Below are 24,192 nucleotides of genomic sequence, written 5' to 3'. Positions count from 1 at the left end.
GCGGGGAAACAGGAATTGCTCTTATTAAATCCCTATTTGGCATAATTACCTTATTTCCAAAAATACGCCCTTGTTTACACGCAGTTTGCATAAACTGAACTGATCACATTACCGCCTCACTCCGTTGGAATCGGAGTTATAGAAGCGATTCATACAGTACATTGTCGCGCCCGGCGAGTTTACCTCTTGCGATCCGTCTATTTGGTCAAACCCCTCGTTGCGTCTGTATCGCAGAGACGTCCTGCATCACGGGAGCTCAGTGACGTCGTGTGCATTCATCTCCCTCCCGTCGTTTGAAGCCACCAACCTGTGAAATTGCTTGGAGGGTAGTTAAGAACAGTAATGCTGTTATTGAGTGTTATCTTTTTAGGACTCATCATATATTTTTTTTTTTTTTGTCAGAGTTGTGTGTGTGTGTGTGTGACTGTCGTGGTCAGAGAGGAGATGCAGACAGGAGAGAGGGTGGGGAGAAAATGATTTGTGGACGGAGGGGAGACTCATGCAGGGACTTTTAATTTGGCGTTTTTCACCTTCAGCCCGACTGACGTGCAGGCGCGAGTTTTTTGGTAATTCACCGCATGACTCTCTGTCAGCGAAAACACACCCCTCATATATGTGAGCGAGCTTTTCACATATGAGCCACCGTCGGCATACGGGATTTCATTTTGAAAGGTAATCAGCTTATGTCTACAGAGAGTACAGCTGAGCACATGAGGTGAATATTATTGTGTCTGTGTGCGCGTGAGCTCCCGTGTGTGTGTGTGTGCTTTTTCAGCATCACTTTTGATGTCAGCTCATGTCTCTGTGGAACAGCAGCGCCGCGGGAGGTAACAGCCTGCTGAGGAAAAATGAAGGCCGGGGACAGAAGGAGTTTTCTTGACCTGATTCTCTCCATCTCTCTTCATCCACCCTCTCTCTCACTCTCTCTCTGTGTCTCTTGTTTTTTGAGTTCACATGTGGAAGAGCGCTGTAAGAGCCAAACAGGTAAAGAGTAATTAGAGATTGTGTGTGTGTGTGTGTGTGTGTGTACTCATAGTTCTCTTGAGTATATCATGTCTGTCCAAAAAACAGACATGTTGACCTTTTGTCATTTTGACATTTTGTCTGGGCCCCTCAATTTTAACCCTTTTTTCTCCGAATTTCTCTGTACCGTTGTGTAACTACGGTAATGCAAAGTGCGCATGTGCAAACGTGTGGCCTGCGTTACGCTCGGTGTTAAAGGGTTTTCGTAAGGGCTTTTTCAGGCTAAAGACTAAAGTTAGGTTAAGCGTCAAGGGAGTGCATTATGTCTTTGAGTGTCCTCACTATGATTGCTGCCTGTGTGTGTGTGTGTGTGTGTGTGTGTGTGTAGAGCAGACATAAGCCTCGGTTTTGCTCCGTCTCATTTATCATAAGAAGGAGGAAATTATGTCATGGAATTAAATAGGTTGAGAAAATGAAGTCTACCTTAATCAGGCTTCCCTCTCTGACTAATTTCAAACTTAAATCACTTTCTCTTCTCACTCTTTGATGCACATTCTGCACCAAACGTGCTTGCTCTTGTGTTCTGTCATTATAGGTGAAGAAAATGTCACCGAGTGACCTGGAATATAAATTCTAATGAAAGTGCGTCTGAAACGGAAATGAATAACCTTTTATTGCCTGAAATGACTTTTCTAACTATATTAAATACGGCCGATGCTTCTTGTCTGTGCAGTCCAGCTGTTAACCTGCGACACGGTTTGATTCATGTCACAAATGTCACAATAGTGCAGCGTGCATCGTCCCCACACATTCTGTATATTTTCGGGGGTTTACGCAGTTCCAGATTTACGCCCGCGTGCAGGGAGTGGTGTGGACCATATGTGTCCAAATAAAAAGTTATGGTGTGGAAGTTGCCCGCGCTTGTAGCACATCAGTCTTTTATGCACGACAGCACATTTTATTGCATCCCATCATGGAGCTGCAGTTAACATTTTGTTTTTTTTATTAACCATAGCCAATCTCCCTGTGCATATAATTGTTAGAGTTGCCTAACACTACCAACATCATTTACCCAGCATGACCTCTTTAACCGTGCAACATACACTATTTTACCTGCCATTACTTTCATGCAATGCCAATATTCCCACATAATGTTTGACCGTTATTATGCTCTGAGACTTCAATATCTGTTCATTTGGCAATATTGTACCACTCTATTCTGCAGCAACCAGATGTTCACAAGGCTCCTTATTGGATGATTGTGCCACGTTTTATTGTCTATTTTCCTCTAAATGGAAACAAAATGGACATCGCGATCAATCGAAGAAGACCTGGAGCTATTGATGAAGTCCATTAAGTCCTCAGGAAAACATTTACTCAAGTAATAAATCAAGTGCATGGGGAAAAGGGAGCTTATTTTCCCATTGACTTTAATTCAAACGGACGTCTTCAGGACGGCTTCAGGAGAATATATTGTCTGTGATGTAGTGTACATGTACACATTTTGAAATCTATTGTTTACACTTATTATTATCCCGTATTTTCTCATACGTTTTTTTTGTGCAGTTGTACAATATACATAATAATGATAAAAAAGATTGAATGTTTGCTCACACTTGATGGAATGTTGTTTTCGCTGAAGGGGGTTGTTTTGATTTAAAGGTGCTAATACACATTACACTATTGTCTATTAATAAATCAAGAATACATTGTCCGTTAAAATTAAATTTTCTATAACTGCGTCTGTATTGAATTTAAATGTCATTTTGGAATTGAAAACATGACGACCACTTCTCCAGAGTGCGCTGCACGTGTGGAAAAAGGGCATTTGTGAAGTTTTATTTCTTGTACTCCTCACTCACACACGTGCATCATCAGCATAAAGGGTTATACTATACTTCCTCTATCTATCTGCTCCTTCTCTCACTCACTCACTCAGTCATCTTCTACCGCTTTATCCTCCACATGAGGGTCACGGGGAGCGCTGGTGCCAATCCCAGCCGACACAGGCCGAAAGGCGGGGTACACCCTGGAGAGATCGCCAGTCAATCGCAGGACCACAAAAGACAAAAGACCATTCACTCTCACACTCACGGTCAATTTAGAGTGTCTTATTTGCTTAATCCCCAAATCCTGTGGAAGGAATCCAGAGAAAACCCACACACACACGGGGAGAATATGCCAAACCAGTGATGCAAAGGCAAGAGTGCTAAACACTACACCAGGGGTGTCCAAACTTTTTTTTAACCAGGGTCTAACAGTCCCATCAGACCTTTTTTATTGCAGTAAAAGTTACATACAAATGCACTGTTTTATGATAAATACATTTTGTATTGAAAAAATGAAAAATTGTGCCTTTTTTTCACATCTGGAGTCAGATAACATTGTAGGAGGTGAATGTCAGTCTGCCTGTCTGTCAGTCTGTCTGTCTGTCACGATTGGGTTTCAAACTCTGGACTCTGCTTCAAAGCACAACTGCTCACCAGCTGAGCTAATGAGGCAGCACGTGACTGAACACGATTTTCTGTCCCACCTCGTCGCAGGGGCCCGACTTTGGACATGCCTGCACTCCACCAACCGTGCGGCCGTCCGTCTCTCGTCTTCCTTTCAAAATGCTTTTGTAACGAGGGAAAGTTTTGGGCTGGTTAGTAATACGATACATCACAAACAGCGTCTGAGACAGAAGTGTGTCTGTGTGAGCGCAGTCGCCTGGAGAACTCAAGGGCCGTGTCAGTCTAATGCAGCTACATGATTCTGCCGTCCTTAAGGACCGAAGAAGATGGGGGGGAGCGTCGGGAGCTGTCGGAAATGTTTCTGCTTTTTAGCCCCTCTTTTTCCATGCCTCCCTCATGTTACATCTCCTTCCATATTTTCTGTCTACTCCTTCATTATCTATGTCTTGCCCACATCTCTCTTTTTCCCCCCCCCTTTCTCTGGTGATTGGACGTGTGGAGCCTCCAGATGAGATAGTGGATTACACACAACCTTTCTCCACTGAATTATAGCACAGGTTGTTTGTGAAAGCGGGCGGGGGGGTCAGTGATCAGAGAGCTGGACGAGAGCTGGACGTTAGAAAGATAAGCCTCCTGGGTCGCGCGACCATTAGCACAGATGGATGATTGAAGGAGTGAGTCACCATGAATGCGAGCATGAATGGAAAGAAACGACACACAGACTTGGCTTTCAAGGTGTCAGAAGTAATGGGAACGACAGTGGTGGTTTGTACAAACATGATTGTTTGTCGTGACAGAACTCTCGTTTACGAACAGTATCTGTGACCTGAATATTAACTGTGACTGGTGTGCGCTGTGTTTGACAGCTTGTCGAAAAATAGAAGAAAATGTTTTTGATTTTACTCGAGTGGAGTGGGACATGAATTCCCAACTTCAGTTCTTCAGTTCTCGTTCATTTGTGATGGATTAATGCTTAACCCTTAGTGCTCATGTGGGAATAATGCACAACTCCCTATATGGACATCCTGGGGGGGGTGTTTATAGGTCACATCTTCAGGCTTTACAAAATGCATTTACTTCTTTCTTCTTCTTATGTGTTGTTGAGTCAAAGTTTTGATTGATTTCATATTGCATTTTTTTTTTTTCTATAAAGATTGGGAGAAGCGATAATTGTGACAGTCTTTAATTTTTGGCTCATAAAAATGAGCCAAGCGAATTTGGAACTGTGACGTATTTACAAATTTCACAAATTCAATCCGAATGTGTGGATTTTTTTTTCTCAGGTATAGGAAGAGTATTAGGGCTACAGAATTCAGAGAAAAAAGTTAGAATTCTGAGATTAAAGAAAAAGTCAGAGAGATTAAAGTCAGTATTCTGAGAAAAAAAAGTCAGTGTTATGAGATTAAAGTCAGAATTCTGACTTTTTTTCTTTAATTTCACAAAATGTTTTTTCTCAGAATTCAGAGATTAAAGTCAGAATTCAGAGGAAATGTCATAATTCTGACTTAAATCTCAGAATTCATGCTGTTTTATTTTTTTGTGGCACTAATACTCTTCCGTACAGGTGTGTTTATATCGATGGTGAAAATGAAAAAAAAAATCGTTTTCATCAGATTGCCTATAGGGTGTGCTGGAAAAAAAGGATATAGATACATTCTAACATAGTAATGGAAAAAAGCAGCCTGAATGCTTTATGTTCTCAGGGTTTAAGTCCCAGAGTAACTCTATCCATTCATTATTATTCTCTGTGACGGTCACTGGGACTGGAAATATCTGGAAATCTACTACAAAATGTACTCCTCTCTTCCTCCCACATGACATTTTTGAGAAACTTGACCGAGGGGACCTGGCACGAAAAGTTCTTGGAAAATCTCCAGAGCAACATTTTCCAGAAGTTGCAATCTCACACAGAGCCCTGCTGATGAACTTGGGTGCATGTCTGATAGCGGCTTTTCTCGCTCACATACACACCTACAGGCAATTCAGAGGCTCCATTAACTTCTTGTCTTCACACTGTTTTTAAGGAAAATGGACTATCTTGAGGAAACCGGGGTCACAAACACACAGAGAGAAGCCCGGGTTGGCTTGCAGGTTCAAATTTATGTGAGACATCAATGCTGCTGCTGCTGCTGCTGCTGCTGCTGCTGCTGCTGCTGCTGCTGCTGCTGCTGCTGCTGCTGCTGCTGCTGCTGCTGCTGCTGCTGCTGCTGCACCAAGTCCCAAGAGAACTTAGCAATCGAGTGTTCCTCAATAACCCAGTTCATCCAATATTAACTGTGCTCCACAATTTACACGTGGGTTGTGTCCCCTTCTCCAAGTGTGAGAATCACTGTCCTGCACCCAGTTGGACTTTTTCTGTTCACAGTAAATAGCAGAAACAGTTGATTAAGATTGTTTTGAAACTTTTCATTTTAAATCGAGTCAGCGGATTTGTGCCGGCTAAAGATAAACGATGTGGTATCCGTTGAGTAGGAGACACATTTTGATCAGGCATTCAGTGCACTCCTGTTCAACAGAGTTAACAGTCTTTATTCCTGGTGTGGCAGCTCTACATTCAGCTGTTTTTTTTCCCCTCTGTGTTTTCTTGCCCTTTTCATGCAAACTGCAGCATAAATTAGCAGTGCAAGTTGTTTGCACATAACCTGGTTGTCAAACCGCTCAAGAGAGAGAGATTGTTAGTGAAGTCTTGCTGTGCAGTGCAAGGAGTTTACCCCCCAGCTTTATATGCTGCAAATGATGATATTAGTGTTATTCACTTTGATTTGTATGCACTGTATTGTACAGTATATAAAAAGGCTGTGCCTTTCTTTCTTTGTTAATTTCCAACAGTATACGCAGGGTTGAAAGCTTGTGGTGGTGAAAGGAGGCAGCTAAGAGCTGCACTGGTTGAGTAGCTTTTTGTATTTTTGACAAATTTGTCTTGTTCAGAAAAGGCTGGCAGGTGTCTCATGTAAAATCAGAGAGTGGAAGTGGAGCTCTACTCCTCTTTTTTGCACCTTCACATGTCCTTGTTCTTGGCGAGGCAGAGGTGTTGGGTGAAGTTTCAGGGCTGCACTTCAAAATGGACGGCGAAGAGATACAGCATTTCCCAGATTAAGCGAATCCAAGGAAAACACAACTGATTTACAGCCTCTTGTACAAACCAGAGACCCACAGTTCACGGTTGCTATATCACAACAGCAGATAGCACAGGACAGTATGTTGAATCTCTAGCAAAAAAAACCCAAACATGTCATGTCCCCTTATGTGATGATGTGTTGTGCCGCGTTTTATAGAGGGCAGAGTTTAACCACTACCACTTATAACTCGGTGGAAAAGGGCAAAGCGCACATAGGAGTAAAAATTGGAATTGTACCCAAGAGAACGGTAAAGACACAGACTAGAAGAGTAGAAAATGGAAGCAAGATGAGCATTAGAAGAGGAGGTGGAAGGCAATGTTAGCACTTATCTCAAAAGATTTGAAACAAAAAAAAAGGATTTGAGGAGGGAGGAGAATTAAATAACAGGGCGTGAAAGACAGTGAAAAGTCGATGAGTTGTTCCTGAAAAATAATCTCTCTCGCGTTCTTCTCCACAACTTATCAGTGTATGTGAGCGGCACGAGCAGCAAAGCATGAAATACAAAAACACATCAAATATGCAAAGGGTATCTTTACTTTTCTCGCAGGTTCTGTCCCAGTGGCAAACACTTTTGATCTCGCTCCTCTCCTATCAGTACGTACTGGAGACCAATCCACTCGTGTTTACTTATTTCTCTCTTGTTTCTCCCGTGCTCGGTACTTTCATTCAATTTTGCCCTTTTTACCTTTCTTCTTCTTCTCTAGGTTTTTGTGTCCATATCTGATGTGTTGCTCTTCGTCTTTTTCTCCTTTCATTTTCATGATTCTTCTATCCTTCCAAATCCTTTCTTGCCCGTCATCATCCGTCCTCTCAATTTGTCTGCATCACTCTCGTCTTGTTTTAACATTTGATTTGTTTTTCTGTCAGGACTCCTGTCTTCTCCTCTTCTCTTAACTCCCACATGTCCTTCCCCACTTCCTCACATCCCCTCTCCTAATGAATTCCCCTTTTCTCTCTTTTCCTTCCTTCAGAGTGAGAACCTTCCCTAAGGATTCAGCCTTGCTGGGCAGGGACACCGTCCGGGCCCTGATGTACTACGCCTTGAAGGTCTGGAGCGACATCGCGCCCCTCAACTTCCACGAGGTGGCCGGCAGCGATGCGGACATTCAGATCGACTTCACAAAGGCCGACCACAATGACGGATATCCCTTTGATGGGCCAGGTGGCACCGTGGCACACGCTTTTTTCCCCGGGGAGAGATTCACTGCCGGAGATACACACTTTGATGACGACGAGGCGTGGACCTTCAGATCACCAGGTGAGGCACATTGCAGTCAGTCAGCTCTAGGAAATCACAAAGAGTCTGTGTTTGTACAGAATAGACGGCATCTATTTGCTGACTGCTGCAGCACAAACAGGAATAAACTCCCATCTCCCACCGACAATGTGTTTACATGCCTCGGAAATGTGATATTTCTGTGTGATTTTGTTGCGCACGTGCTGACATACTGAAATGTCCACAATTACGGGCAGAGATGCACTGTACGCCGGAAATAACACACAGAGCTGCTGAGGGAACGAGTGGCCTGACAAAATAATCCTTAATCCAATTCTGCACAAAAAAAGTTCTCCATCCAATGACAAAAAGGCCTGACTTTGTTACTCTTTTTTACTTAGACCCTTAACACAGAGAAATTCAGGCTGTTTTTTGTCCATTATTATGTTAAAATGTATGTCTTATATCCTTTTTCCAGCGCAACCTATAGGCAATCTAGGAAAGCTCATTTCCGCTAGAAAAAAAAGAGGTAAAACTTAGTCTTGATAATAAAAATATTCTCAAAGTAAATTGGCAATTACGAGATAAAAAGCCAAAATTATGAGATAAAAAGTCAAAATGATGAGATAAAAAGTTGACATAACTTTTTTTAACTCATAATTATGACTTACTTTGAGGATAATTTTATTATCAAAGCTAAGTTGGAAATGGGCTTCCATAGCATTCTGATGACAAAGATTTTTGAGCAAAAACTAAAAAAATGTTTTATTCTATTTGGGAAATTTAATAAATAAATAATAAAAATAAATAAATAAAATCACACATAAGAAGAAAAATGCATTTTTTTAAAAGCCTGAAGATGGGACCGATAAACATATAAGGATGTCCATATAAGGAGTTGTGTGATTTGAAAAACCATCACAAGCACTTTGTTTTGCCTCAGTGACCAAAGAAATTAATCCAAACTTTTGATTGTAAAAAAACAAATGAATAACATCCTGTTACAATGCAACTTCAATTATATTCCTGTGCATTAAATTGTATTAGCGTTTATTGCACTCAGGTGTGAGCAGAGCTCTCAGTTGGGGGAGATCTCATAACGATGTCTAATAACTTAGTTGCATAATAATATATATTAAGTCTATCTTCATTATACTTAATAGTGCACAGGCTGTTTGGCCCATTCCAATTTTTTTTTTTTTTCAGTGCATTTTGGCCCAAAGTAGTTTGAGTTAATAGATCCTGATTGATCTGGCCAAATGTTCTTCATCAAACAGTTTTCAAAGATCTCGCTGAGGGAAATCTGCCAGTTTGAAATGAGGACATGGTGACGGCGACTCTCTCTAAGTGGTTTTCAATCAGCCCTGTCAATCAGAAACAGACACGCTTCTACTCATACAGCTCAGAGAAAACACAGTAATCCGGTGTTTTTTTGGACACAGATTCACTTTCACTCGCCTCCACTTTGTGTGTGTGATCATGTCATGAGCGCCTTTACGCCATGTACTGTATTTCATTTGCCCGAGTGCAAAAATTTAAATTATTAGTTGCACAACTGTGACCATTTTTTGGCAACATTTCCCAAACTTCTGCTCTCTTGTCGCCTTACATCATCCTCAAAGGGAAGGAAGGAAATAAAGAAGGAAGGAGGGCGATGGTGGTGGGGAGGGGAGGAGAAGCTCACTCGTCCAGATGAAATGTGTGGATGGAGTGATCTCGCCACACTGATTAGATCATCAGGCAGTGGCTGTTTCTGTGCAGTCGCACGACTGACGGCACAAATCATTAACTCTTCCCTGACTTTGCTTTCTTTATTCCTCCTTTCATGTCGACGTCTTCACTTAAGACATCCATCACTCGCCTGCTCGCTTCTTCTTCCGATCTTTTTTTACTTCACCCCATGGAGTGGGAGTGAAGTATTGTTTTTCAGTGGCTCTGTGTGTCTGTCTGTTTGTGTTTCCGCACTTGCCGATATGGCCAACAGAGGCCGACAGAGGCTTGTTGTTGTCGCGTGAATGGGGTGAAGTCTGCCATCTCTTATCGTCTTGTTTTTGGGATGGATGCAATGTACTGGTAAATCAATATATTGTATATTTGTTTTTACACAATTTAAAATGTACAGAAACAGCTAAAAGAAGCAGTTGCCAATTTACCTCAAAAAACGTATTGAACGTTATCTGTGTCAGTGAGATCTGCACGCCAGGGTTTGGAAAGACATTTTTCATTTCAAGTATGTCAATTTAGGTCCTATCCACATGGAGAAAAAAAAAATGTAAACGCTCTCTTTCTTTGTCAGTTGGTGAAAGGTTTTCGTTTCAGGACATTGTTGAGAGGCTGCCTTCTGCCCTCTCTGGAAGAACTTCACAGTTCCTGCTGCCTCAGAAAAAGCCCAAAACACCTCACACCTCATCACATTACAATCTGTTTGAACAGGTCTCTGAAAACACGGACAAACTGACTAAAAAAAACAGTGTTTTACCCCACAGCCATTAATATATTGAAGCATAATTTGCACATACAGTTGTGATACCTGTCTGAAGGGATTGTGCATTAATGCTGAATGTAGGTGTCTATCCTTTAGCAATATATTTTATATTTTTACTACCTTTTATAATTAAAAAAAAATAATAATAATTTTCATCCACACAAAACCACTCAGAACGACTCTAATCGCTGTAAAAAGCTGTTCCGGCAAGGTTCCAAGCTGAGCTGAGCCAATACTAAAATGTCACGTCAACAGACTGTCGGCCACTTAACGTAGAGTTAAAAATCTCCAACATTTAGTAAGGACATTTCTATAATTACTTCACCCCATGGAGTTTATTTTAAAGTATTGCTTTTAATGGCTCTGTCTGTCTGTTTGTGTTTCCGCATTTGTTGTTCCTGATTTGTCCACTGGGTGTCACACTACTGTCCTGTTATGATAGATCTGTTTGTCTGTCTGTCTGTTTGTGTTTCCGCACTTGCCAGTATGACCATATTTGTGTGAATGGGGTGAAGTCTGCCCTCTCTGATTGCCTTGTTCTATTTTGGTTTAAGGAGGGGGAAAAAAAAAATCAGTCGAAATGCATGAAAATCAGAATCGCAATAGGAATCAAATCAGTGCCCAAGCTTCATGATATCAGCCCAGGTCTACTGAAGAGAGAGAGGTAGAGGTGATACAACTAAAACATTTGAATGACACAGCAGCCACAACCCAAATACTTACTTTAGCGTGAATGATAAAGCAAATGTTTGCTCGAAGATGATGAAATTCCTTGTGATTTAAATTAGAAGCAATTTAACATTGACACAAATAGCTCAGAATTGAGACCCCCCACATGTTTCATTATCCCCTTTTCATTTGAGCTTAGCTGCACTTACATTTAGAGACAGAATAGTATTTTTTAGATTAGAAAATACAAAGGTTTCACTGACTTTGGCAAAAGACGACCTGGTATCACCGAAATTACCTGGCAATTAAGGATGGAGTGAGTGAAGAGCTTGCATGGAGCGATAAGTTTCTTATGTACCACAGGAAAATGGAAAGGATCGAGACGTGCTCGAAACTAAACATAATACAAAGTCGTTCAAATACTATACCCTCAGTCAGTGAACACACACTTCACCATCTTCACTGCCTCCTCTTGGCTGCAGCGCTTCACCAAGGACAGATTGTCTCTGTGGTCTTGACACAACGGGGAATATAAATGAGGCAAACCGTAGTGTATTGTTGGCTGGAAATAAACCTACTCGTGTGTAATCCTCTCCCACTCACACTTCTACCTTGTAGTTGTGTGTAATCGCTGTGTTTTATTCGAGCCACTGGTTTTCCGGGGAACTGACAGGATTTTTGTCAACACCAGGAGTAAGAGTTCTCCGGAATTTGAAAAGTGTTATGTGCAGGTGCTTCTGACACCTGACACCGTTAGCGGATTCACGAAGGGAAGCCCGTCTTTGGCTGTTTGACACAACAAACACAACCTCCAAAATAGCAACTGTAAGCTGAAAATGCCAGCTTCCTATGAAGTGCTGTTTTTTGGCGATCTGCTGTCTACAAGTGACGTTCTGGCAAACTTCCCAAACGTAGTATCTACGGATATGTCAGGGTTTAATGTCTTTGGCCACAGTCATAGGACGAGGACGAGGTGAATTTGTCATATTAATGAGAGCGATCAACTCTCAACATGGACATTTTCCCTCAAAAAGAGTTGCCGCATATCTGTTTTGCCAGAGCACAATTCTTGGCTTCGTGCCGCCCGAGACAATTATGATTGGTTTCAAAAAAATATAAGCAAACCACAGCATCTTTGTCACTGCTGTGGAGATGAGTCGGGCTGCGAGAGCCTCGCGAATCAGTCTCAGTCACAGATATGACAGGTATGAGAGATGCTGGGCTTTTTTTTCTCCCCCTAACTTTATATGCTGCTCATGGGTGACTGATGTCTGTATTTTAGTCTTTGTTCCTGCAGAACTGGAAATAGAACCTAAGCAGGGCAAAACTAATTGTTGCCGCCACACTGTGTTTACCACCATCTGCAGAAAGCCAAAAGCCAACACATGAAATTAGGTGGTGCCAAAGCGTTGGAGATATGTGGGGATGCCATAACTTGTCGGCTGATTGTGACGCCTCTTCCTTCCAAGAGAAAAAAAACCTGCACGACTTGGCAGCCCTGTGCCTCTTTTCTAACCCACGTCTCACCTCACGCTCACACTCTGCGAACAAAGACGCTTTTCTTTCTCTTTTTTTGGATGGAAGACGAAGTGTACTTCCAACTTCCAACGCTGGAAGCAAAACAGGGAATCTGTAGGCAAACAACAAGTTTTCAGCTTTTACTCCATGTGATTTTAAATGTATGTGTACGAGAGCTTGTGCAATGCACAAATCGCACCAAAATGGTGTATGTTGTTGCTTAAATCTCAAGTAATCCATTTACGCAATTCTCCATTTATACAATATAACTGGCAGTTGTATCATTTATACATTTAGTTTGAAGGAATATTTCACCGATTTGCATTTAGCTTTGTATTACTAGAATAGGGGTAGTGTTTTTTGAAAAATTGTGTTTCCACTGAGTGGAGAAATATCTTCATTCTTTTCTTTGTTACATGCCCACCAGTGACTTTTTGCATGAACACCAGTTAGTGATAGAGAATTTGACCTCTGCATTTAACCCATCTTTACACCCCACGCCGGCTGCAGGAACAGTGGGCAGCAATGGGGGTTGGATGCCTTGCTCAGGGGCACCCCAGGCCTCTCAATTCCTTCCCAAGTTGTCTGTATTTATAGTGTTTTTCTAGTCTTGACCTGAAAGAGAGCTGGGGATCAAACCTTCTCTACCACTGATCCACAGCCACCCCAAAATGAATTGAACTGGCTTTCTCAGTCCAACTTTGGGAAATTAGATAGTTAGAACAATTTCAGTTAGACTAACATGTATTTTAAAAATCTCGTATTAGTTGGACGTCATGTGAGTGTATTGAGTGTATGGCCGGTCCAAAAAACACACATCCCACACTCATGCTGACAGACAGCCAAACACAGAGGGGGCTGCAACACTTACTGACAGTGCAGATAAATACTTAATGGATGTTTTTGACCAATATGGAGTGTCTTGCGAGACCAAAAGCCAGTACACTGAAAAAAAAAAAATCCACAGCCCCATGTTGCATTTTGACCTCATGTACAATTCATCCTGAACGATGTGCGTACTTGTTTTTCTGGCATAAACCCTGACCTTGACAGGACTAGTAGTCCTCACGGAGACCAAAACCTGGTCTGAGTAACTAGTTTAGGGCTAAGATTTGAATTAGGGTTAGGAATAAGACTTTGTGGAGGCTGTCACAAATGAATGGAAGTCAATACAGTGTCCTAAGAAGAATGGCTGTGCGTGTGTGTGTGTGTGTGTGTGTGTGTGTATGAGGCTATCTGTCCCAGCTGGTGAGTCTGTGATGGGGCCAGGGCCTGCCGCCGTCTCCCTCCTTTGTCTCGCACTGTCAGGACTCTGAACCATATGCCACAGGACAGCAGCTCAATCTGCTTCAATTAGACCTCCAGCAGGGAAGCAGCAGTAGCAGGACACGCAAAGCACGCTGTAGTTGTGCCGTGTCGGTGTGTGTCTTTGCCGACGCTTATGGGGGCAATGGGGGTTCGACAACAGCTGTGAAGATATAGGTGTGGTTAATGACAGCAGGGATTGGAGCAGGGAGGGATGTCTCTGTGGCCTTTTTGATAGTAGTCATCATTATCATCCTCAAAAGGAGCATTAAAAGCGTTAAAAATGAAAGGCTGAAAAAGAAAATTAGGTTTTACTGTACTCAGTAATAACCAATAGGCCCTTTGCTCACATGTTCTGTCCATAGAAGTCCATTTCGATCAGTTTCTTCTCAAACCTGGAAACGGTGATGTTCACAAATGTCTTCTTTTGTCCAATAACAAAAAAGTATTCAGTTTTAATGATTTCTGTGTTATATGGAGCCAAGAAACTAGAAAATCTGAGAAAATCTGAAAATTTGTTTTACAATAATTAATTCATATATAAATAAATAATTAAATAATTGATGAGTAATTGTTTAAACCCTAGTTTGGAGTGGAAGTTTATAAGGAAAATTAGCCTCCTTCCCTTTTGATTTATAATCACAATAAGCATTTAACTTTTTTGACTCTCCTTCAGTACAATATAATGTAAAGTTTGTGAATTATGTTCCTGTTTTAAAGGTAAATAAATGATAACGTGCTGCATACACACCAGTTTGATTGATAGCTAGTATCAACTACTAGGAATCTGTGAACCTCCGAATTTTGAATTTCAAGGCTCACAAAACCTGAGTTCCAATTCGTATGGGTGACGTCATGACCAGTTGCTACTTGGAAGCAGTAAAATTGTAAAACCTAAATTAAACATATACAATAACATGTCAAATTCTTAGCTTTTCCAGCCAAGTTTCTTTTTTTTTCTAAGCTTGCATATGCTACTTTTTAATATGTGGATGTAGCCATAAATAATTCAGGAAGAATGAGTGACAGTGGCACACGCTTGAATCAATTGGTAAGGTGCATTCGCTGTGGGGGAAAAAGTAGACGTATGAGTGGATTGTGATGTGAAACATCCCACTGAGACGGAAGACGTTTTCAAGGACACCTCTCCACTATGGTGAATCCCCCACAGGGGAGAAACTTTCATCCGGCGATTCAGATATTTTTTGATTTCATCTGTATTAAATAGCACAGGCTGCTATTTTTAACTCTTCAAATCTTCCGTCGACAAAAGTGCTCCTCAAATGGCTTTAATCAGCTCCCTGAAGACGGCCTCGACCTGGTAGAATGCCCTCCTTTTCCTGTGGAGTTCAGCTCACCACAGGCTTTCCAGTGTTTTGTTTAGCCTTTTCCTTTCTTTTGAATCTGCGAGAGTGAGGCACTGAGGCATAGAGGGGGAAAAAAGATAATGAACAACTCTTAATTTCTTCCTGTCACACTCTGCCAGTTTCACCTTGCTGCTATCTCGCCACGTCTTCCTCCAATTTCTCAACACCGGCTTGTCTCTGAGGCATTGTTTAGCTCGCGTCTGTATCTGTTGCCCTGACCGGCTCAGCTCTGCCCCCACATTCATAATTTGTTGTTCATAAAAAACATATTTTTTTCTCAGCGATCCCCTGAGAAGATGTAAGCTTGTTAGGTCAGCCGAGAAGGTAAAAAGGTGAACGCCGGTGCATCACAAAATTGCAGAGCTCTGTAATCATCTTCAGGGGAAAAAAAAGAACCTTATCAGACAAATCCTTAGTGGAGTAATTGCATTTGCTAAATCCTTTCCTCCGAGCACATTGTTCACAGCAGGACCCTGAAACTGGGTCCGCGAAAGGGTCTTCCCCTGATGTGTGGGATGATGCTGAATCGTAGATTATTAAGCGCCATATTTAGTCGATCGGTTGAGCCCTGCTGCGTGATTGATGGTCCTGGTGTTCGTTAGAAGCTGTGAGAGGTAAGCAGAGGTCTCTGGATGGAAGTGTTTTTTTTGCCTTTGACCAGCGCCAGATTGCTTCTGCTAATTATCACAGGATCAGCAATCTGCTTATGCAGACTGATTACTTTCGACCAAAACATAAGCATCATTAACCCTCTTATGACCATCAAGATAATCAGGCAGCCTGGTTTTATGCTGATTTTACGGCTGTAGTATTGTCACTTTTCGATATCGGGCAGTTATTCAACCGTTTAGGAATCACGGTACTGAGAAGCTCACGTGTGACGCGCTGGTGAATCTTGTCTGGGATTGGACGGTCGTTCCGCGGAGGTCCTCAGGTTCTACCGTAGTGACAAGTATATTTCTCTGCTTTCTGGTATCCGTCTTCTACTGCTTTATCCTCCACATGAGGGTCGCACAGTGTGTCAGCTGACATAGGGCGAAAGGCGGCATCACACCCTCGACAGATCGCCAGTCCATATTTTTTGAATTTTCCAGATATCACAAACAGTCTAGGAGTTACGGTAATGAGAATTACGCAGGACAAATTGGTAACAGAAGGGTTAAGCAGGTGAATTTCTGAAGAAATAACTTTTTTGTGCTACAGTGGTGTTCATGCAGTCCTGTTTGCACTGAATTCTACAGCAAGAAAGGCAGACTAGTGTCATTCAGCTAAAGTAAATGAAAATGAAAATGAAAAACGCTCCCTCTTAGTTTTGTAATGTAGCAACGCTAGCAGTGGTTTTGGCCAACAGAAGTTACACACCGGAGCTTTAAACTCATACTTTATATTACATTACATCCTGTCTCTGTCTGGCGGGAGTTTCTGCACTTACCTAAGGCAACAGAGCAGACAATAACAAATTCAAAATGAACTCTGCAAAAGAATACAGACCTCAGAGAATAGCACGGGGGACTAGACTTCAGGGTCAATAAACTAACCACAAAGTTATAGGAGATATAAGCAAAATAAGGCATTCTTTTTTTTACATTTCCTGTTAAATAAATGGTACATTATATCAGCAGTTTTGTTCACCATGTAACTGTGTATTTATTTATTCAGCGTATTTATTGGTTCATACAAAAGTTAGGCCATCAAGAAACTGTGGGAAGATTAATAATGACTCATTCTGTCAATGTCATGGACAGATGATGTATTTTATTTTTTAAATATTGATCTGCATCGATCTAGGGGCCTTGTGAGTTATTATGTCCCGACAACAAAGATTATTTCACAAAGTTGGTGCGTTTACTTGTTAATGCTCGACTTTGCATTAACTCCTGAGAGCAAGGACATGCTGTCCTTCAAAATAAAATAAAAAATTTGAAAAAATCCATTCGAGAAAGGCTGAGTGTTTTATTCGTATATCACATGACTTCAAATGAAAGAGGAGGCGTTTGATTGCTTGCGTTCACTCTTGTTAAAAATGTAGTGCGTAGCTTTTGAGTGGAAACAAGCATCTGTTGCATTTAAGCTATTGTCAAAAGAGTTGACACAATGCGCTGACAGTCAGCTCCACATGACTCTCTCATTGGCGCTTGTTTTTCGGGTGTACTAAATCGTTAGAATATGTTAATTAAAAAGATAAGTTCAGGAATCTTGCCAGAGCAGGTACTAAAAGAAAGCACCAGGTATCAGGTACTATCACTAATAAAAAAAAGCAAAAAAAAACACGAGGAGAGTCGAACTGTGTACTGGAAAAGCTCAGAAGTGAATTCTCCTGCTTAATAAACATGGTGCTCCCTCAGTCAGGACTGATAGAATTGCTTGATAGAACCTGTTGTGGTGCTGTGGTCGTATGTTGTATCTCCAGTGGATAAACATGCTGAAAATAACTCTATTCTCATGGGTAGGATGTGGTTGCCATAGTAGCAATAGAAAACTAAAGCTTGTACACTATTTTGTGTCATTACTGATATTGGGACTCTGACACTTTTTGTGTTCTCCTGCACTTACGAGATTGTCAAGGATCCACATTGAGGATTCACATTAAAATTGAAAATTCCCTCCACTTCGTTGGTAATCAGGACAAATCATCAGGTCAATTTGAGTAACTGGAGAGTCTGTCACAGCCAAGGTTAATTCGTTGTGTAGCCAACACAAGCCATACAACGGCCACAATAATGGCTTTACGACTATGTCTATTCTGTCATATTTGCGTTTGTTACACCGTGGAAGGACACTGTACACCACTAACAGAGAGGAGAAATAACAGCATCCTGAGTAATTACCTCTGTGTAACAATGGCAAAATCCTTTTTCTTTAAAGAACTGCAGAGGACGACGGCAACCACAACATTGTTTAATTGTGTGAAGTTATTCTTTGCCTGATATTTTCTTTTTAATCAACCCTCTTGTGTGCTGACCACAGTGTCTAAATCAACCTTTCCTTTGCCACTTTTGAACAAGTGGAAAGAGATATTTCTTTTTTGCTGAAACTGAAATGAAGAATCACCGCCGAATGCCTTAATTGGTCTAAAGTAGCCCTGGCAGTAGATTTTACAGTTACATTAACAGCAATAAAAGGGAATGCAGCCCCAGAGAATATTGCACGGGGAAATGTGCAGCATATAAATATGTTGCAATGCAGTTAGAACAAGTTTGTTTCTGAAAGAGAGTGGGAATAAAACACCTTATCAACAATCAAAGCGTAATGTGCAACTGCATAAAACAAAATAAACACAAGACACATAGTAATATGTGGGGGGGGGGGGGGGGGGGTTACACAATAACAAGCCTCATTAACTACTCCACTGAGTGTGATGGAGAAAAAAAAACTCCCGGTAAAATATTATGTGATGAGAAGTGGAAGAAATCAAAGAGCAGGCCACGATAAATGAGATTTTCCTGTGAAAGAGACGTGGGTGAAATGCAACTTAAGACACTGAGATATTGATTAAAGGCAATGAAGGAAGGTAACAACCGCAGACGATGTTTAAGGGAAGAAGCTGTTTATGTGCTTCACTGTTTTTAGCTGGTGGAGGGAAAAGGCTGTTGGATGCACTTTACCGAGGTCTGGACAAGCAGATATTCTGAAGGACTGGCACGTTGTTGCCAGAGAATGCTGGCTATTGTAGTATTGGTTTGGTCTGGGGGGGGGGGCACCTGTCTGTCACTGACAGGCAAGCGTGTCTCAGCTGTTACATTAAGTGCATCCCCCCCCCCCACTGAGCCACGTTCAGTGATTGAATTAAAGTTGTGATCTCAGAGGGAAAGGGAACTTAAATGATTTGCATTCAACCGCCTTGTCACTCAGTTGCAAATGTGTCGTTTTTATTCATCGTGTCATGTCGTACCATTTTCCTGATGAGGAACTTCAGCAGCAAGCACATGCTGACGGCTGTAACAGCTCCTCTGAAGTTGAAACGTGTCTTGTATTTGTAAAAGAGTGTTTGGTAAACACTAAGACATCACTACGTCAACGCACACTGCACTACGGAAATTTGCTGTTGCATAGAAGCTGCTTGCTATTATGCACTGGAGTCCAGAAGTGCTGTGTGAGGAGGCAGATGGCCACAGAAGTTACTAAACCAAACATTCTGATGCGCTTCTAGCCTTTATATTTTGAACTAGAATGTGTCTTTATGGTTTAATCATTTCAATAATTATTGGCTAGTTGTGTATCAAAATAGTCATTAGTTGCAGCCTTATCGTCCTTAAGTTTTAAGCCATTCGTTAAATAAGGGATTTGCAAATTGCAAATCGTTTCACATCCACTGACTGCATCAAACAGTACGTCAACATAGTGGCCCCGTAGCCTGACCTCGGGGCATCCAGGAAGGAATGTGTAAACATAATTTCCTCACAAAGGTCATCTTGAGCAAGATCAAAGCGGCTGAGTCCTGTGATCCGGATCCTGATCCCTTTTGACGACCGGAGCAGGAATGGCACAGGAAGATTAGATAGTGGCAGTGAGAGGATGAAACTGAGCACATGAGACTGAAGAGTCGAGAAAGTGTGGGAGTTTTCTAATTCCAAAACATAGCAGCAAGACAACATCATAGATGCAAGCTGCCATTAAACCCTATAGAGAAAGAACAAGAGGAAGAAGACAGGAAGTTTAGAGGTCCAATGAAACAAGCCCTCAATTTCAGCAAAGAAAAAAAAGCAATTTAATAGGTCATTGTTGAATCCTGCAGAACAAATGTTCAGCCTTTAACGGAAAAAGAATTCAATGTTCTGTAGAGATTCATAAGTCAACTCTGTTTCTTCCTCTGTCTGCCGTCCTAAAAGATACTGGTTCGTCCACCCGATTTTCTCTGCTCCTACTTTGTCGGCTGACAAAGTCCGCCTCAAGTGGACCGTAAAAATGATGATATGGTTTCCGCTCTGTTCCGAGCCCCACTTCTCTCTTGTTCTTTAGCCTTCCTTTTGTTCACCTTTCCTCTCAACACTGTGTGCTCCTGTAGATTAGAGTCGGCGTTTGCCTTGTGAGTGCCCCAGGTGGGCACTGTAGGCACGAGTGCGTACCCCAGGCTGAGGACGACGTGAGGTAAACCGAATGCAGACGCGAGCTTAGCCACTAAAGAATTCTAAGCTAGCTTGGCTTGACATAGCAAACGTAAATCTCCAAGCCCCGGGTTTTGTCTTGCTTTGCAGGACCAGACAAGGGGCTACGGTGTTCCCTTTTTTTTTTTCCATTCCTTTTTTAGTTGAACATGGAGAGCAAATGTGATTTCATAGCCCGAAGGCTCTTTAGGCGTATTTCTGCACTCAGGTTTTGATTGGCAGCCCAGGGACTCGGGCAGTATTACCATAGTTATCTCGCCACACCACATGCCTAACAGCACTCAAAGCCTCCTGAGCTGTCTGTCATGCCTCATAATTTGCACCGTAAGCAGATGAGTTGAAAAAGGATAAAATACCTGGCGTTCGACTGGGTCACTTAAGAACATACGCTTGGCTTATAGAAGAAAGGTGACATTGGAGAATGTCACCTTTCTTCACCACTTTGTCCTCCCATGATAATTTACCAAAAAAAAAAACATATTATATTAATATTATAATATTCAACATAGTGACAATTTAAATCAAGTTTTTGTAAATAATAAGGTATTTATTCCTGTATTTCACAAGTCTTTCAGCAAATGAACACAAAGACATATATGTATGCTGTGTCCTTCATCTGAAAACGAGCTCTGTCAAGCAAAACTATCAGAGGTCACGTCGCAGGTTTTTTGAGCAGTAGATGTCTTCTCTGAAAGGTTCTGTGGGTAATTCTGTGTGTTTTCAGTCACCTGTTTGCGTCTGTCTCGCTTTACTAGGACAATGTCGCTGTTGCTTCTGTTTGTCTTAACATAAAATGAATCACTTCCTGCGTGCAGTGCGGGATCGTCGACGGGCGAAAACGCTGCTATACTGACAAATACAGACCCTTAGTTTTCAGCGATTCTTCTATATTTTAAAAGAAGATTCAAATTTAAACAGAACCCTGACATGACTCTTGATCTTTAGATTGTGTTTGTCCGTTGACGGTGTTTTGTTTTCTCTCCTTCAGACTCCCATGGGATGGACCTGTTTGCAGTTGCAGTCCACGAGTTCGGTCACGCCATTGGCCTGGTCCATACCTCGGCCATTGAGTCCATCATGAGACCATACTATCAAGGACCTGTAGGAGATCCTCTGAAATACGACCTTCCCTATGAAGACAAGGTCCGCGTGTGGCAGCTCTACGGTAGGAGGATGTTCCGTACCTTAAAATAGAAGTAAATAGCAAGAATGGCTTTTAGAAGAAGTCAGTGTCGGCCTTTGTTCTTGTTTTTCAGACACATTAATGTTCCCAGTACACTTGGAAATGTTAAATTACTCTGTCTGCCGGTCATTATCTGTACTTGAACATGAAAATGATGGTACATTTTTATGAAAGCAACTATGACTTTGTCTTCTTTCGCTCTAAAAATGCATGTGAAGTTTATACGAGTCTGTTGCTAGGTTTAAATTGAAATGTATTGCAAATTTTAATTGTACTGTAGTAATATTTGCTCCTTTTATTACACCATTTATTAGATAAATTCATTTCCATTGCACTTATTGCAATGGAGACATGACTTGTATTGATTCCCCAAATTTTCCACCTCCCTCAAGCATTAAACTTAATTGCAATATTTCAAGACTGAAAATTGTAGTACTTATTAAGACAGGCTAATAGACACACACCTACTGTGTAAACACTGCTGTGACACGCACACATGCAGTCAGAGAGTCTTCCTCTCCTCCACTGACCATGACTCTAGAGCCTCTTTTGTAATTATGCACGTTTCCCTGTGCAGTATAGTGGAAGGAGGCAGTTACTTGTTTCAGCACAGAATACTGAATATACAGATACCTCCTCATGCAGGAAACCGTTGATGAGTTCTGTAGAGCAAGGTTATTGATTTAATGAAAGCACAAATGGAGTTAATTGGGCTCTTTTGTGGCATTTGACCTTATAACACCCTTCCCTGATACAGGAAATAGCCAAGAATGACATCTATAAAGAGGAGAGTGAAGTGCAGGGCAGACGAATTTAATCAAAGTGAGGTGGAGTGAAGTCAGTGAACAAAAAGGTATCAGGAGTAGAGCAAATACGGTAACTATGAGTGAGTAGTTACCGCATTAAATAAATTCCAACATGGTCTCCAAGTAAAATGTTGATGTCTAGGATGGTAAATGTATTTAAGTCTAAATTTGATGTCCCCCTTAGGTGTCAGAGACTCGGTGTCTCACACAAACCAACCAAGCAGCTCCTCCCAGACGGCTGAGCCTCCCGTCCTGCTCGACCTCCCTGAAAACAGATCCACTGTCCTGTGAGTCAAAGATCCTGAGACTAACATCGTCTTTCACATGCAACAAATACTCACTGTGTATCTTTTTTTGTCTTTTTTTAAAAAATCGATTCCACCCTCTTCTACGGTGCCTCAGGCTCTGTCTCAAGGACCTTAACGTTTGTGCCCAGATTAAATGCAGTGACTCTGCCTCAAGTTTTCCAGACTTCAGTTGCTGTACATTCAAGATGAGCAATATGCTGCTCTTTTTGTAATGACACTTTTATAAAAATCAAATGATATGACTTGGACTTGGGTGTCAATAACCTTCTTCTGAATGTGGCGTAGGATGCATCTCATTCGGACAAGTTGCTGCTCTGTAATTTGTCTTTTAGCACCAACAGGGACTGTAATGACGTATACAAATACATATACAGGACTTTAATATGGAGTCAATCCACTCTTCTTGGAAGATTTTGCTCAAGATTTTGAAGTGTTTCAGTGGGACTTTGTGCCCGTTCATTCTGTGGAGCATTTATGAGGTCAGGCACTGATGTTGAATGAGAAGACCTGGCTCACAATCTCTGTTTCAGTTCATCCCAAAGGTGCTTGATGGGGTTGAGGTCAGGGCTCAGTGTGGGTCAGTACAGTTCTTCCACACCAAACTCAAAATCAAACCATGTTTTTATTGTCCTTGCTTTGTGCACAATGGAGAAGGGTCTTCCTCAAACTGTTGCAAAACAGAGTTGGAAGCAGAACATTGTCCAAAATGTCATGGTATGCTGAAGCATTAAGATTGTCCTTCATGGGAGATGAGGGACCTCGACCCCAAAGCCTGCTTCAGACACCTGAATTAAAAAGGTGTGGCTAAATACTTCTGTCTGTACAGTGTATATTTATTAACTGCCCAAAAGTGCAAAACTGACTTTAAACATTATCTTTATGGTTGGAAAAAAAATGAATAGGTCTGGAATGACTCTCATTACAAAATATTACAATGTCTCTGATGGTTCCCTGTACAGCCACATCATTATATAATGAATTTTGTTTCTCCACTTCCACTGGAAAACAATGTAATGAAACCATGCAGGAATACTCACTATTTATTGTAAAACCAGTGTTTTTGGATCTTGATGTTAGAATCACGCCAACAGGAGCCAGCAAAACAAATTAGCTAAGACTTCTGGAACCTGCCCATCTAATTACATAAGTCCCCAAAGCAAGTTGATTGGCCTGTGAATGTTTTTTTTCTCTCTCTCTCTTCAAAGATAATTAGACTTCCTTTATTCATGTGTTTTGAATGTTCGTAAACAAACACACACAACTGTTTCAGTGAGCTAACTTGAGACCCAGACACTTTCACTGACAACATGGCTGCCAGCAGGGACAGAAGGAAATATAATGTTTAAAACCACTTAACAAAGGGCTCATGATTATAATATACAGTAAGCCTAATCTCACATTTGTAACCAGCCAATGCAAGCTTTTATCTTGCAGTGTTTTCTATTTTCTCTATGGACTTTGATGTGGATAATGAGCGGTTTACATTATTTTTCCAAGTAGAAAAGGCAGTCAAACAACAAGAAAAAGCATATATATTTATAAATGTGTTACAGTGTGTGGCATGAATTTTTACAAGCACTTTTCTTTTAAGTAAATCTTTTGAAATCCATTGTCTTTTACTCTTACATGTCTCTTATTCTCTATTGATGCATTTTGCACACACTGAACACCTTTGTGGCAAAAAAAAAATGTACA

General features: G+C 41.4%; 1 protein-coding gene across 1 annotated transcript in view; it reads left to right on the top strand.

Moving 5' to 3' along the window:
• The window catches only part of LOC131446779 (matrix metalloproteinase-17-like), a 72,615-nt gene that overhangs the window by 32,338 nt on the left and 16,085 nt on the right, over nucleotides 1-24,192 (top strand). The window contains exons 4-6 of the mRNA XM_058618222.1: nucleotides 7,507-7,793; nucleotides 21,189-21,365; nucleotides 22,374-22,476. Coding sequence (XP_058474205.1) covers nucleotides 7,507-7,793; nucleotides 21,189-21,365; nucleotides 22,374-22,476 — 567 coding nt within the window. The remainder of the gene's footprint in view (nucleotides 1-7,506; nucleotides 7,794-21,188; nucleotides 21,366-22,373; nucleotides 22,477-24,192) is intronic.

Source organism: Solea solea, chromosome 19, assembly GCF_958295425.1.
Source record: "Solea solea chromosome 19, fSolSol10.1, whole genome shotgun sequence".
Taxonomy (NCBI): Eukaryota; Metazoa; Chordata; class Actinopteri; order Pleuronectiformes; family Soleidae; genus Solea; species Solea solea.
The sequence above is the reverse complement of the archived record's forward strand: the minus strand, read 5'-3'. Positions and strand labels throughout refer to the sequence as shown.